Below are 15,750 nucleotides of genomic sequence, written 5' to 3' on the forward strand. Positions count from 1 at the left end.
TGTTCTCCCAACTTTGCAGACACATCAGCATTTGGTGGACTCTGTTCCACTTAATGCGCATTTTCCTTCTAAGAACCAAGCCCACAGCCACATTAATCTTGAATGCAAAGAAATTAAAAGTAATCTACCAGCTTGTGTCATGGAGGCGGTGCAGAGCAGAAGCATGCATGCCTTCTCCCTCCCCCACCCCTCCCTGCCTTTCCGATTGACAAGTACTGCCAGGTGCTAGAAAGCCAAGCCCTGTACATTAATCATTCAAGGTAGAAAGGGGCAGGGGAGGGAGGATGCATGTCACAGCTCTGCGCCGTCACCCTGGAGCAATATGAAGTTTTTCTTTTGCCTCGCGCTAAACCTTACCCCTTCTTTGCTTTCTCCATCTTTTCATTTCTAAGCCCGATATGGTCAGCGAGTCCAGTAAACATTACTTTAGCAAGAAATAATAAAGAATATTTTTAATCGTCTTTTCAGGCAGTTAGCAAACTTTACTTGTGGCAAAAAAAAAAAAAAGTTACATTTCTAAAGAAAACTACACTGTAGCCAGATCATTTTGTGACCTGGAAATGCAGTCACAATAGAATAAAATACCAACAGTTCCCGATGAAGGAAACGCCACCGTTCATGCAGACCCGCTCCCTCATGTAGAACAAAACATTGCTTCAATGGATGGATGTTTATTCCTCAAATATGTAAACATTTATATATGTACATACAATTATTACTTTGTATCATTTACAAGATAAGCTCCATTCCAAGCACCGCCAACAAAGAATCCATAACCCACCCCACTGCCAGGCTCCCACACGCACCCACACATGCCCACGTCTGCACACCACGGATGCTTTGACACCAAAATAAATCTCAGCCTTTTAAGACGGGCTGTGAAAGCACTAATGCCTCATAAACGATTTATTTCTGTAAATTTAATTAGATTTTCTATAGAAAAGAACCATTTTTGTTTATTCTGTGTTTAATCTTCTCTTCCGATAAGTATCTCCATGACACCTGAAGAAGTGTATAGAATTTATATAGAAGTTCCATGCAGCAGCAAAATTCACAAACAAGGCCTGCCACAGATCGATCTCTTTCTACACGTTCCAAAAGGGTTTAAAAAAATACAAAAAAAAACAAATGAGAACTAAAAGTCGTCCGATCCATCCGAGTCATTAAGATTTATTACAGGTGAAGTTAGTCTCTTTTTTTTTTCCTGTATCACTTCCAGTAAGGACCTGGGGATATTAAATAAAACAGTACAAAGCTGTGCCCAGTTATATGATGCCCAGGGGGTCGGCTTGCAGTGTGGGTTGTAGTAGTTGTGGCTGTAGAGGAGGAGGTAACTGCAGGGGGACTAAAGGTGTTGCCAGCTGCCCCGGACTAGAGTGCTGTGCTGAGGGAGAGCTGGTGACGCTCGGAGAGTCGACAATTTCACCCTCGTAAAAGAAGAACTGGCACTGCTGAATGAAGTTTTCTATGACGGATTGGTGATTCTTAGTGGTTGAGAAAAATTCCTTGTTCTCGAAATCTGGGCGCATGAGAGTAGGCCAGAAGCAAATGGAAAGGTTATCGGCGGTCATCAGGTTTGTCTTGTTGTGTTGACTAACCCTAAAAACAAAACATGAAAAACACCTTATTAATCTCTGAATGGCCATATTGTTAAAGGGGTATTCTGGCCAAATACAGCTTATCCCCTATCCAAAGGACCACCGCTGGGACCCCCTAAACACGCCCCCCCGCGATCTCCGTGCAGCCCCCACATTCTATGCTGGGCTGTGTCTCCAGTCTCGGAAACCTCTTAGTTTCCAGGACTGGCGACATGATGTCATGCCCCCTCCATTCATGTCTATGGGAGGGGGCGTGACGGCCGTCACGCCCCCTCTCATAGACATGAATGGAGGGGGCGTGGCGTGACGTCACGTCTCCAGTCCCGGAAACAAAGAGATTTCCGAGACTGGAGACGCAGCCCAGCATAGAATGCGGGTGCTGCACGGAGATCGCGGGGGTCCCCGGCGGTCGGGCCCCCTCCGATCAGATATCTTATCCCCTGTATTTGGCCGGAATACCCATTTAAACAAACATGCTATAAATAATTCACAAATAGGAAATGTGCCAGTCTGAAGGTGGACAATTGATTTTTTTTCTACATATTTTCTAAACGTAACAAAATCCAAATTAACTTCTTAATATGTTTTTGGGATGTCTGTGAGCAAACATGGGGAGAACAAGCTCATGTCATTGTTTACGAACCAGAAATATCTAGTTAGAGCCCTGATTCTACCTTCCTCCTTTAAAGGACAACTGCAACGTTATTACACTTATCCCCTAGGTGTTCGAACCCTGGGGGGGGGGGTCCGACCACTGGGACCACCCGGATTAGCGCTCAGTGAGAACGCTAATGCGAGTAGCGTCGACTTAGAGAGGTCGACGGTTATGCCCCCTCCCCATACAATTCTATGGGAGAGGCGGGGAGGCACGAACCCTGCTCCCCCACCTCTCCCATAGAACTACATGGAGGAGGAGTGTCGGCCGCGGCATCATGCTGCGGCCGGCACGCCTCCTGCACGGGAGAGCCGCGGCAGAGCCATGGCCCCGTGCAGGAGATCGCGGGGGTCCCAGCGTTCGGACCCCCCGTGATCAAACACTTATCCCCTATCCTGCGGACAGGGGATTAGTTGTTTTCGGCCACAGATGGCCTTTAAAGGGGTACTCTAGGAAAAAACTTTATATATATATATATATATATATATATATATATATATATATATATATATAATCAACTGGCTCCAGAAAGTTAAACAGATTTGTAAATTGCTTCTATTAAAAAAATCTTAATCCTTTCAGTACCTTTTAGCTGCTGAAGTTGAGTTGTTCTTTTCTGTCTATGTTCTCTCTGATAACACCTGTCTCGGGAACTGTCCAAAGTAGAAGCAAATCCCCATAGCAAACCTCTTCTACTCTGTGCAGTTCCCGAGACAAGCAGCGATGTCAGCAGAGAGCACTATGGCCAGACAGAAAAGAACAAGTCAACTTCAGCAGCTGATAATTATTGGAAGGATTAAGATTTTTTAATAGAAGTAATTTACAAATCTGTTTAACTTTCTGGTGCCAGCTGATATATTAAAACATTTTTTTTTCCTGGAATACCCCTTTAAGGGAATCTGTCAGCTCTATATCATGGTCAGAGCTGCAGATATAAAATCATGTTTGTCTTCTAAGCATAACCAACGTGCTGAGCTACAGCTACTACTCCTCCTCCTAGCGTGCCAGAACAGCCTTTGGTTGGGGGCCCCTGGTCGTGAACCACTGCTCTATGCTGCTGATGTGCCTGGTTGGATCTATTTGTATTCACAGAACAAAGCACGGTAAGATCCTTTTTGTATAGGATATATGGGCCAAACATGTTTGGGGGAGCCTGTAAAAACTGACAGTCTGTTTGGGAGTATTCAAGCACCCCAGTCTCTCCAAATGTTTACCTGCACTCGTCCTTGCCTCTACTTGTGTAAGCTGGTCACGTGCCCACCCTCCTTACCATAGGTGTCTACTAACCCTATAGAGTTGTGCTACACAATATGCACAACATATACAAATATTCGTATGCCTCTTTGAGTACCCAATCTGGCTGCGCAATGGCAGCGGAGAAAAATGGGTCAATTCGGGTCGACCTTTGGGACCCCCCCCCCCCTGCAATCGCAAGGTTGGAGCCCAAAATCTCCCTTCTGCATGAAGCATCATGTCGGTATATGCGCCACACACTGTCTACGGGAGTGCCGACCTCCATAGGCACGTGTCAACGCGCTGCTCCGTGCACAGGGATATTTGGGGGCTCATTCTGGTGTTTGGGGTGTCCCAAAGGTCAGATCTCCTGTGGTCTGACTCTTATCCCCTATCCTGCAGATCATTGTTTCCCAACCAGAGTGCCTCCAGCTGTTGCAAAACTACAACTCCCAGCATGGCCAGACAGCCTTCGGATGTCTGGGCATGCTGAGGGTTGTAGTTTTGCAACAGCTGGAGGCACCCTAGTTGGAAAACACTGCTGCAGATAGTGGATATACTTTACAGTACTGGAGTACTCCTTTAAGAAAGTGATGCCAGGCACTGTCTGTGTATCAATAGATAGTGGCTGCAGGTAGTAAGGAGACACTGTATTAAAGGGGTACTCCGCTGGAAAAAATGTTTGTTTTTTAAATCAACTGGTGCCAGAAAGTTAAACAGATTTTTAAATTACTTCCATTAAAAAATCTTAACCCTTCCAGTACCAATCAGCTGCTGTATGCTCCACAGGAAGTTCTTCTCTTTTTGAATTTCTTTCCAGTCTGGCCACAGTGCTCTCTGCTGACACCTCTGTCCAATTTTAGGAACTGTCCAGAGCAGGAGCAAACCTCTCCTGCGCTGGACAGTTCCTGACATGGACAGAGGTGTCAGCAGAGAGCACTGTGGTCAGACAGAAAGGAGATTCAAAAAGAAAAAGAACTTCCTTTGGAGCATACTGCAGCTGATAAGTACTGGAAGGGTTAAGATTTTTTTTATAGAAGTAATTTACAAATCTGTTTAACTTTCTGTCATCTGTCAAAAATAAAAAATGTTTTCCAGTAGAGTACCCCTTTAAAGCCGCACACACATACACAAACCTCATTTAGATGGAATATAATAAGAGTGTAATCTGTAGAAGAAGAGCAGCACTTTAAATCAAAGTTCACACGGGCCCAGTGATTTCCAGGAGTACTCATTACATTACTAATATGTCTGCATGAAATTCCTGTCTGCATTGTGTGATCCTGTGTCAGAACAATGTGTGGCAGGCTTTTATGGTCATTTATGTGAGTTACTATTAGAATAATTACGGGAAGCTTCGACATTCTCCGTGCTGGAGGCTTTTGATGTTATGTCCTGTATGGGATTGTGCAGATGAAATAACACCGCGAGCTCTTACTAATGTTTGGGTTTACAGGGGTTGTCTCATCTCATCATCTTGATTTTTCCATCCGGTTTGCAGCCAGGTGGGGAAGTACCGTATTTTTCGCCCTATAGGACGCACCGGCGTATAAGACGCACCCAATTTTTAGGTGCAAAATCTAAAAAAATAAAGATTTTGAACCCAATAGTGGTCTTCAACCTGCGGACCTCCAGATGTTGCAAAACTACAACTCCCAGCATGCCCGGACAGCCGTTGGCTGTCCGGGCATGCTGGGAGTTGTAGTTTTGCAACATCTGGAGGTCCGCAGATTGAAGACCACTGCATAGGAGGTAATACTCACGTGTCCCCGCCGCTGCCCTGGATGTCGCTCCATCGCTGTCGCCGCCGCTCCAGAACGTCTCTGCTGCCGGCCGGGTATCCTCGCTCTCCGTCGCCGCCAGCGCCGGCCATACAGTGGATCCCTGAACGGAGAAGACACCGAGGAGGCAGGTAAAGTCCCTCCCGGTGTCCTGTAAGCACTAACCCGGCTATTCAGTCGGGCTGTTCGGGACCGCAGCGGTGAAATCGCGGCGGTCTCGAACAGCCCGACTGAACAGCCGGGTTAGTGTCACTTTCGCTTCAGACGCGGCGGTCAGCTTTGATCGCTGTGTCTGAAGGGTTAATACAGGGCATCACCACGATCTGTGATGTCCTGTATTAGCCGCGGGTCCCGGCCATTGATGGCCGCAGGGACCGCCGCGATAGGGGTGTATTCGCTGTATAAGACGCACCAACTTTTTCCCCCCAGTTTTGGGGAAGAAAAAGTGCGTCTTATACGGCGAAAAATCCGGTAACTCCTATTGACTTTAAAGGGATACTCCGCCCCTAGACAGATGTCTAGATTAGATTATCTAATTAGATTAGATTAATTTATTTTATGTATTATCTAATTTTTATTATTTAATTATATTATTATTTAATTATATTTTATTATTTATTATCTAATTTCTCATTTTAATTATTTGAATTTAATTATATTATTATTTAACCCCTTAACGACGCAGGACGTATATTTACGTCCTGCGCCGGCTCCCGCGATATGAAGCGGGGTCGCGCTGCGACCCCGCATCACATCGCATCGGTCCCGGCGCTCATCAACGGCCGGGACCCGCGGCTAATACGACACATCGCCGATCGCGGCAATGTGCGGTATTAACCCTTTAGAAGTGGAGGTCAAAGCTGACCACCGCTTCTAAAGTGAAAGTATCCCGGCTAGTCAGTCGGGCTGTTCGGGACCACCGCGGTGAAACCGCGGCGTCCCGAACAGCTTACAGGACACCGGGAGGGACCTTACCTGCCTCCTCTGTGTCAGATTGGCGAATGACTGCCAGGCAGCAGCAGTCAAGCGCCGATAATGCTGATCACAGGCGTGTTAATACATGTCAGTGATCTGTGTAAAAGATCAGTGTGTGCAGTGTTATAGGTCCCTATGGTACCCATAACACTGCAAAAAACATTTTTAAAAAAGGGTTAATAAAGATGACATTTTTAAACATATAAATTTTCCTGCATGTAGTTATGATTTTTTCCAGAAGTACGACAAAATCAAACCTATATAAGTAGGGGATCATTTTAACCGTATGGACCTACAGAATAAAGAGAAGGTGTCATTTTTACCTAAATATCCACTGCGCAGAAACGGAAGCCCCCAAAATTTACAAAATGACATTTTTTCTTCGATTTTGTCGCACAATGATTTATTTTTTCCGTTTCGCCGTGAATTTTTGGGTAAAATGACTAATGTCACTGCAAAGTAGAATTGGTGACACAAAAAATAAGCCATAATATGGATTTTTAGGTGGAAAATTGAAAGGGTTATGATTTTTAAAAGGTAAGGAGGAAAAAACGAAAGTGCAAAAACGGAAAAACCCTGAGTCCTTAAGGGGTTAATTATGTTATTATTTTATATTATCTAATATCTAATTTTTATTACTTAGATTAAACTAGATTAGATAATCCCCTATCCAAAGGACAGGGGGATAAGATGTCTGATCGTGGGGGTCGTGCCGCTGGGGATCCCAGCAATCTCCCTGCTGCACCCGGCGTTTGTTTAGAACGTTGGGTGCAGCACCGGAGGCTCATGACGTTACGGCCACGTCCCCTCAATGCAAGTCTATGGGAGGGGGCGTGACGCCGTCACGCCCCTCCCATAGACTTGCATTGAGGGGGCGTGATCGTGATGTCACGAGGGGGGCGTGACTGTGATGTCACGAGGGGGTGTGGCCGTGACACAAGCCTCCATCCCGCATTGCCAGTCATCCGGCACGGTGCGAAGTTCGCTCAGTGCACCGGATGTCTGGGGTGCCGCAGCCGAGATCACGGGGGTCCCCAACCGTGGGACCCCTGCAATCAGTCATCTTATCCCCTATCCTTTGGATAGGGGATAAGATGTCTTGGGACGGAGTACCCCTTTAATTGGAGTAGCGTAAACCGCAGCGCTATTCTGTTTTCGTAATCCACAGGGCTATGCCGTTTGCGCAATTAAAGTCAATGGGAGTTTGGTAATTGCGTAACTTCCCTGCTTAGGCTTTTCTGACCAACTGGGGCGGTCACTTAAAGGCTGGATAAAGCAAGGTGACAGGATGGGACAAGCTATTTAGGCAAATGGGCCAAGGTCTGGAGAGTCCAGTGTTAATTGTAATCACTGTACGATTCCTCACACACTGTATAATCCTCACTATATGCGGACGCACACTCACCTGTTCAGATGACTTATAATGTATTTCAAGACTTCATAGTTAACAGAAGGAAAATTCCGTAAAATATTCTTCAGTGCGTGAAGCCTCTCGATCCGGTCCTGGATTTCTGCAGGTGAAGGAGACAATTTTATTAGACTGAGCAGGAAGTGAGCAGTCTACTGAGCAGCAGGACATACACAATGAATCTAGAGATAGAGGTAGGGCTATGAACCAGTGTTTCCCAACCAGGGTGCCTCCAGCTGTTGCAAAACTACAACTCCCAGCATGCCCGGACAGCCAAAGGCTGTCCAGGCATGCTGGAAGTTGTAATTTCGCAGGAGCTGGAGGCACACTGGTGGGGAAACACTGGGTTATTATAACTCAATATTTGTTTTGTTGCTACAAAATACACAATATTTTACCATAATGCATAGTAATAATCATTGCGCAAAAGCCAGAACAACATATGCCGACCTGCTAACACCCAGTGTAGGGTATACAGCAGTGTTTCCCAACCAGGGTGCCTCCAGCTATTGCAAAACTACAACTCTCAGCATGCCCGGACAGCCAAAGGCTGTCCGGGCATGCTGGGAGTTGTAGTTTTGCAACAGCTGGAGTCACTCTGTTTGTGAGACACTGGTCTACAGGAGTGAGAGTTATACTCACTAGACGCCTCCAGAAGATCAGGGTGATGGAGATAGGGTATGAGTGGAGCGGGCAGATCAGCAAAGAACGCTTTGAGAGCGCCGGCCACCGCATTTACATTCACCTCCATAGAAGCCAAGTTCAAATTGTTATCTGCAACAGAGAAGACGCAGCATAAACCTCACCCGAATGTAGAGATCCAAGTATTTAAAGATACGGCACTGATATAAATCCAATAACTGAAATGTCTGAACATTTTCGCTCTAAACCAGGGGGCTTCACAAATCCCGGGCGCCAGGGCGACTAAGAATGCTGCAGGTGCCCAGATTTTTGTTAGTCCGCTTCAATGAGTGCCCATCCTTTAAAAAGGGCAAACTGTTTTACAGATTTCCACCTCCGTTCCTGCACTGATCTCTGTCCTTCCTGCAGGACGTCAGGTGACTGCCCACCACAGCCAATCAGTGGCCTCAGCAGTGACACTTTGTACTCAGGAGCGCGGAACGTTACGGCGAGGCTGTTGATTGGCTGCGGCAGTCACGTGACATTAATAACTGACACACAGGGGGGAGATGAGGGGACAGTGATACCAGAAACCTGAGTGAGATTAGGGCACAATAATGACCGACACACGAGGGAGATGAGGGGACACTTTTACTGTGACACACAGAGAGGAGATGAGGGGACACTGATGACTGACACACGGGGGGAAAAGAGGGGACAATAATAACTGACACACAGGGAGGAGATGAGGGGACAGTAATAACAAACACACAGGAGGGTGATGAGGGGACAGTAATAACAAACACACAGGAGGGAGATGAGGGGACAGTAATAGCTGACACACAGGAGGGAGATGAGGGGACAGTAAAAGCTGACACACAGGAGAGGGGGGGAGATGAGGGGACAGTAATAACAAACACACAGGAGGGAGATGAGGGGACAATAATAGCTGACACACAGGAGGGAGATGAGGGGACAGTAATAACTAACACACAGGAGGGAGATGAGGGAACAGTAATAACAAACACACAGGAGGTGATGAGGGGACAGTAATAGCTGACACAGGAGAGGGGGGAGATGAGGGGACAGTAATAACTAACACACAGGAGGGTGATGAGGGGACAGTAATAGCTGACACACAGGAGAGGGGGGAGATGAGGGGACAGTAATAACTAACACACAGGAGGTAGATGAGGGGACAGTAATAGCTGACACACAGGAGGGAGATGAGGGGACAATAATAGCTGGCACACAGGAGGGAGATGAGGGGACAGTAATAGCTGACACACAGGAGGGAGATGAGGGGACAGTGATTACCTAACACACAGGGGAGATGAGGTGACAATGATTAACACATGGGGGAGATGAGGGGACATTAATAGCTGACACACAGGGAGGAGATCAGGGGACAGTAATAAATGACACACGGAGGAGATGAGGGGACAGTAATAACACATCACAAAATGACATGTTGCGTAGTGACATCAGGTTACATGACGTGCGGCATTCTGGCTCCTACCTTTTTTTTACCACCTCCTAGACTATTAACAAGTTTGTCACGTCCTGGTGTAAACTGATCAGACAGCAATAACTAGCGTCAGATAAACACGTACAGGGGAGATTTATCAAAACCCGTCCAGAGAAAAAGCTGCTGAGTTGCCCATAGCAACCAATCAGATCGCTTCTTTCATTTTCCACAGGCCTTTTCAAAAATGAAAGAAGTTATCTGATTGGTTGCTATGGGCAACTCAGCAACTTTTCCTCTGGACAGGTTCTGATAAATCTCCCCCGTAGACCGCAGAATATATCTCCACCACACTGACTATAACCGGCTATATACTATCCCTAACCTAATAATGACGACTACTCACCCTGATCAAACTGCTTCTGGATATTATCTTGGTCCGTTTTGTATCCGCTCACGCGATATAGACCTTCAGTGCCAAGTCCTGAAATAACGCAGAAAAGAAAATCATCAGAAATGTGCAAAATTTCCAAAATAAATGAATTAATTAATAAAAAATAAAAAATTATAATATATATATATATATATATATATATATATATATATATATATATATATATTTTTTTTTTTTTTTTTTTCAGATCCATAACTTTTCCTAAAAATATCACTGTACAGTTTCCACGATATAAGGAGCCAATAGGAACAGAAATCTTCTTCTGGGGGACAATTGTATTGACTAAAAAACTTGCTCCTAAAGACAGTGTTTCCCAAACAGGGTGCCTCCAGCTGTTGCAAAACTACAAATCCCAGCATGCCCGGACAGCCAACGGCTGTCCGGGCATGCTGGGAGTTGTAGTTTTGCCACAGCTTGAGGCACCCTGGTTGGGAAACCCTAACTAAAGAGAACAATACTTCCCCAACCCTTGCTTCAACCTATTAACCATCATTATACACAACTGCAGTAGAGGGAATCTGTCCGCTGTATTCGCTGCTAAGAGCTGCAGACACCATTGGATAGCCATTAGGGTGAAAGGGGCAAACTGTATCGTTCCAGAAGCTGACTGTGGATGCCCAACGCATAAAATTGCCTTTTTTTCCTCAGCTAAGTGTCAAGGAGGCGGAGCCACACTGCTCAAGTGCCACATCCTGGCACACCTCCTCATCTGCTTTCACCTCCCAGCCCCTCCTGGATCGACCCACTGTATGCCAATCAAGGTGGGGCTGGGAGGTGATGGTAAGTGAGGAGACTTACTTAGACTTTCCTGTAGATGGTGGTTGCCAAACTTATAAAACGGTGTTTTATTTCTCAGCCAAGTGTCAAGGAGGTGAAGCTGCACTGCTTGAGTGTCACAGCCTGGCATGTCTCCTCACTTACCATCACCTACCAGCCCCACCTTGATTGGAATACAGTGGGTCAATCCAGGAGGGGCTAGGAGGTGAAGGCAGATGAGGAGGTGTGCCAGGCTGTGACACTCAAGCAGTGCAGCTTCACCTCCTTGACACTTGGCTGAGAAATAAAACACAGTTTTATAAGTTTGGCAACCACCATCAACAATCTCCACAAAAGCTACAGTTTGCTTTTACACCCTAACAACTATCCAACAGTCTCTGCAGCAAATAGAGCGAACGTAATCCCTTTAGGTGTATGTACAGCAGATGCCACATGATGGGTGAATCTAGAGTAATACATTACATGTGTACGGGGAATACTTGCAGTTTTCAGTGATGATAAATTATCTATAGTGGAAAACAAACACATGTATCCAATCTGATACAACAAGGCTCAACCCACTGCTTGGTTACTATAAATCATCATGCAGTTATTTCCGGTCTAGGACCAGATGTCACAAGCAACATCTGACTTTCACTAGATGGGGTGGTGCCGGTCACCGACTGGGGATCGCTTCCAGAAGTTACTTCTCCCTGCAGATGGCTAAGTGAACACAGATTTGTGTTATCTCATCGCAATCCTTCATAGGATACATGTATCCGTAACGGCATATACACACCATAATGTCGCTTTTCTTTAAAAAGTACCTGTCATGATCTTGTTAAATTTTATAATCCTCCCAGTTCACTGCCCCCATCATGATAAACTACCCCCTGCCTTTATTTTTATTATTTTTTAGTTTTCTGCCTTGATATTGCTCTTTATTTTCTGCTCAGGTCAGATACACAGACTGGGAAGGGGCGTTCCCCAGCAGGTGTGACATCATCTGAAGCCATACAGGGGAGAACTTCCTCCCTCACTCTGCTACACACAGCCCAGAGCAGTTCAGTGTGTGAGATGAGCTATGATTGGATAAGGCTGCACACACACCCCTCAGCATTTCCTGACTTTAGACTCCTGCCAGGCCAGCAGGAGTCCAAAGTCTGTGCAAGAGATGGGGGGGAAATGTGCTCTGGACAAGTAGGGAGACACCTAGTGGCAGCTTTTTCAAACACAAATAAAACATAGAAAACTGGATTTTTTTTTTAAAACAAAGTACATTAGAAAGATTTTTTATTTACCTTAAGGAGTGCAATAGCAAAAACTAGTTTTAATGAGAGTGCCCATTTAAATATCCGTCTAGTGCACAGCCAATGGTAAATGCACAGCTACAAATGGACATTGCAGATTTACAAGACGTAGTAGTTCTCATGGGGACAGACATTCAAACTCCACTAAAGAACAAACATACAGATCACTGTGTCTCCTCCATAGCAATACACAGTCTTATGCTCCTCCATAAAAAGACCTATTATAGACAGGGATCCCCATGGGCGGAGCTACATACTTATAAATAAGGGGCCGCAGCAGGACATCGATCTAAGATTAGGTGACTCGCTGTCGTAATTAGTAAATATTTACACAAACATGCAAAAAAAAAAAAGTGGTGGATTTTTTTTTTTTATGGGAATTTCCATCTGAAAAAGATATCCCCTATATAGATAGATATCCCCTCCAGTATATGGAATAACACATTGGGGGACATGTATCATTATTTGTGTATGGTAGAAGCAGTTTACCCCTTTTCCCGAATTCTAAATTATGTGCAGAAGCGCAAAATTTATCAATCAAGCGCAATGAGTTTCATAAATTGCGGGCAAATATAGTAATCTCCTCAATCCACTCTTTGAAAAATAGAATCGATGATTTAGAGCATCTTGCTACGTTAAGTCCAAGATGGCTTATATGTGCGCAAAAAAACAGCTCTTGCGGCCAAATTTTTGGCGTAAAGGAAAAATGCATGCGTACTATATATGGCACTCCAAGGTACCCCGATTCGGCCACATCTGGAGGACATGCTCTACCAAAACATGCACAAAAAAATGGCTTTTTGCGCAAAAAATACACACAAAAAACAGGGGTAAAATCTTTGATACATGTCCCCCATTGAGCTGTAAGGGTACGACACTCCGATTCAAAGAAGAGGGACAAGACTTTCCCCGAGTTTAGTGATCGAAGGCCCTATAGAGGATAAATGGAGCCCTGGTCACACATGTGCGATTCACACAGTTCAGTCTGTGGTGGTCCCAGAGGTTGGACACCCCCACCGATCAGCTTTTTTTCCCGTTATCCTGTGGTTAAAGGGGTACTCCACTGAAAAACAGTTTTTTCGAAATAAACTGGTGTCAGAAAGTGAAACAGATTTGTAAATTACTTCTGTTTAAAAATCGTAACCCTTCCAGTACTTATCAGCTGTTATATGCTCCACAGGAAGTTGTGTAGTTCTTTCTGTCTGACCACAGTGCTCTCTTCTGACACCTCTGTCCATTTTAGGAACTGTCCAGAGTAGGAGCAAATCCCCATAGCAAACCTCTCCTGCTCTGGACAGTTCCTGATATGGACAGAGGTGTCAGCAGAGAGCACTGTGGTCAGACAGAAAGGAAATTCAAAAAGAAAAAAAAACTTCCTGCGAAACATACAGCAGCTGATAAGTACGGGAAGGATTAAGATTTTTTAATAGAAGTAATTTACAAATCTGTTTAACTTTCTGGCACCAGTTGATTTTGTAAAAAATGTTTTCCAGTGGAGTATTCCTTTAAGGGTAGAGTTTCCCAACCAGGATGCCTCCAGCTGTTGCAAAATTACAACTCCCAGCATGCCCGGACAGCCAAAGGCTGTCCGGGCATGCTGGGAGTCGTAATTTTGCAACAGCTGGAGGCCCCCTGGTTGGAAAACACTGCGTTAAGGGATCACCTCTGCCCATAGGAATACCCCTTTAATAACTATACGAGCCACATAAAGTCGATATAGCCCTAGGATAAACTCCGACCTTAATAGGAGTCTACACTAAAAGGAACTGGAAACACAAGACAAAGAGGAACTAAGACAAGTTCATGATGAAGAAAATGCTATTTCCCGCTCTCCACGTGTTCTTCTGGTTTATTAGTTTCAGATGTTTGTAGAAAAGTTCACTTTTTTTCTAAATGAACAAGCGGAACTGAAAAAGGATGGATAGTAGCTGTATTCTATTAAAGGGGTATTCCAGGATTATTTTCTATTTGACTATGCTACAGGGGCTGTAAAGTTAGTGTAGTTCATAATATAGTGTCTGTACCTGTGTGTGACGGTTTTCTCACAATTCTTATGTGATTTTCACCCCAATATTTATTTTTAACAGCAAACAAAATGACTGTTGTCTCAGATTTTTCCCAGGTTGCAATGCGTCCGAGACCTGACATCACTAGTCAGCTGATGACAGGGAGCCTGTCTGCTTCAATGGGTGGAGCGATCGCTTGGTGGGAGAGAGATCAATCTACAACTAATGCAACAGCTGTAGGCACCCTGATCGAAAACCACAGGTCATTTGAATGGATGCAGCTCATTTATGTTTCAATGGGTGGAGTGGCTGATGTGTGGGAGGGAGGAAAATGGAATTCTGGGATTTGTAGGCAAAGAAGGAAACTCAAAATACCGGTTCACAAAAACCTAACCACAGTATTATGGTAATCTCACAGCATGGCCATTTAGCCCCAAGACAAGCGCAGATCCTTCCTAAGCATGTCCATTACTGTCCGCCAGGTACGTACTAAAATCACCTTATGGTGGAGAAACCCTTTAAAGGGATGTATGTTCTTATCTGTCCATACGTAATATTACCCGCTCAGCAGGATCATGGCGGACCTAGCCTGTCCATGCTAAAACCAGGGTTCCTGAAAAAGCACCACTGGTTAGCACTGTTGCCTTGCAGCGGTAGGATCCTAGGTTCAAATCCCACCAAGGACAAAATGTTTAAAGTGGTTGTATTTGCACTTCCTGTTTTTGCATGGGTTTTCACCGGTTACCACACAAACTCCAAAAGAAAAAAAAAAAAAAAAAAAGATTTTGAGCCCAAAAGAAGACAGGGATTTTGGAGAGTGAGTTTTTCTGAAAGGGTTTTTGGGGGGCATGTCCCATTTAGGAAGCCCCTATGGTGCCAGAACAGTGGACCCCCCCCCCCCACATGTGATCCCATTTTGGAAACTACACCCCTCATGGAATTTAATAAGGGGTGCAGTGAGCATTTACACCCCACTGGCGTTTGACAGATATTTGAAACAGTGGACTGTGCAAATGAAAAATTGTATTTTTCATTTTCACAGACCATTGTTCCAAAAATCTGTCATACACCAGTGGGGTGTAAATGCTCACTATACCCCTTGTTACGTTCCGTGAGGGGTGTAGTTTCCAAAATGGGGTCACATATGGATATTTATTGTTTTGCGTTTATGTCAGAACCGCTGTAACAATCAGCCACCCCTGTGCAAATCACCTCAAATGTACATGGTGCACTCTCCCTCCTGAGCCTTGTTGTGCGCGCCCCCAGAGCACCTCGCGTCCACATATGGGGTATTTTCGTACTCGGGAGAAATTGCATTACAAATTTTGAGTTTTTTTTCCCCTTTTACCTCTTGTGAAAATGAAAAGTATGCGGCAACACCAGCATGTCAGTGTAAAAAATTAAATTTTTATACACTAACAGGCTGGTGTAGACCCCTACTTCACCTTTTCCTTGGGGTTAAAGAAGAAAAAGCCCCCCAAAATTTGT

The 15,750-nt window shown here is 45.0% G+C and overlaps 1 protein-coding gene across 2 annotated transcripts in view; it reads right to left on the reverse strand.

The window, feature by feature from the left end:
- Positions 1 to 877: 877 nt before the first annotated feature.
- The window catches only part of ARHGAP5 (Rho GTPase activating protein 5), a 98,018-nt gene continuing 83,145 nt past the window's right edge, over positions 878 to 15,750 (reverse strand). For both annotated transcript variants that reach the window (XM_056547015.1, XM_056547016.1), the window contains 4 exons: positions 10,143 to 10,220; positions 8,293 to 8,424; positions 7,648 to 7,753; positions 878 to 1,599 (listed from right to left, as the gene is read on the reverse strand). In XM_056547015.1, coding sequence (XP_056402990.1) covers positions 1,266 to 1,599; positions 7,648 to 7,753; positions 8,293 to 8,424; positions 10,143 to 10,220 — 650 coding nt within the window. In that variant the 3' untranslated portion in view covers positions 878 to 1,265. The remainder of the gene's footprint in view (positions 1,600 to 7,647; positions 7,754 to 8,292; positions 8,425 to 10,142; positions 10,221 to 15,750) is intronic.

The sequence above is a fragment of the Hyla sarda genome, chromosome 11 (genome assembly GCF_029499605.1).
Source record: "Hyla sarda isolate aHylSar1 chromosome 11, aHylSar1.hap1, whole genome shotgun sequence".
Taxonomy (NCBI): Eukaryota; Metazoa; Chordata; class Amphibia; order Anura; family Hylidae; genus Hyla; species Hyla sarda.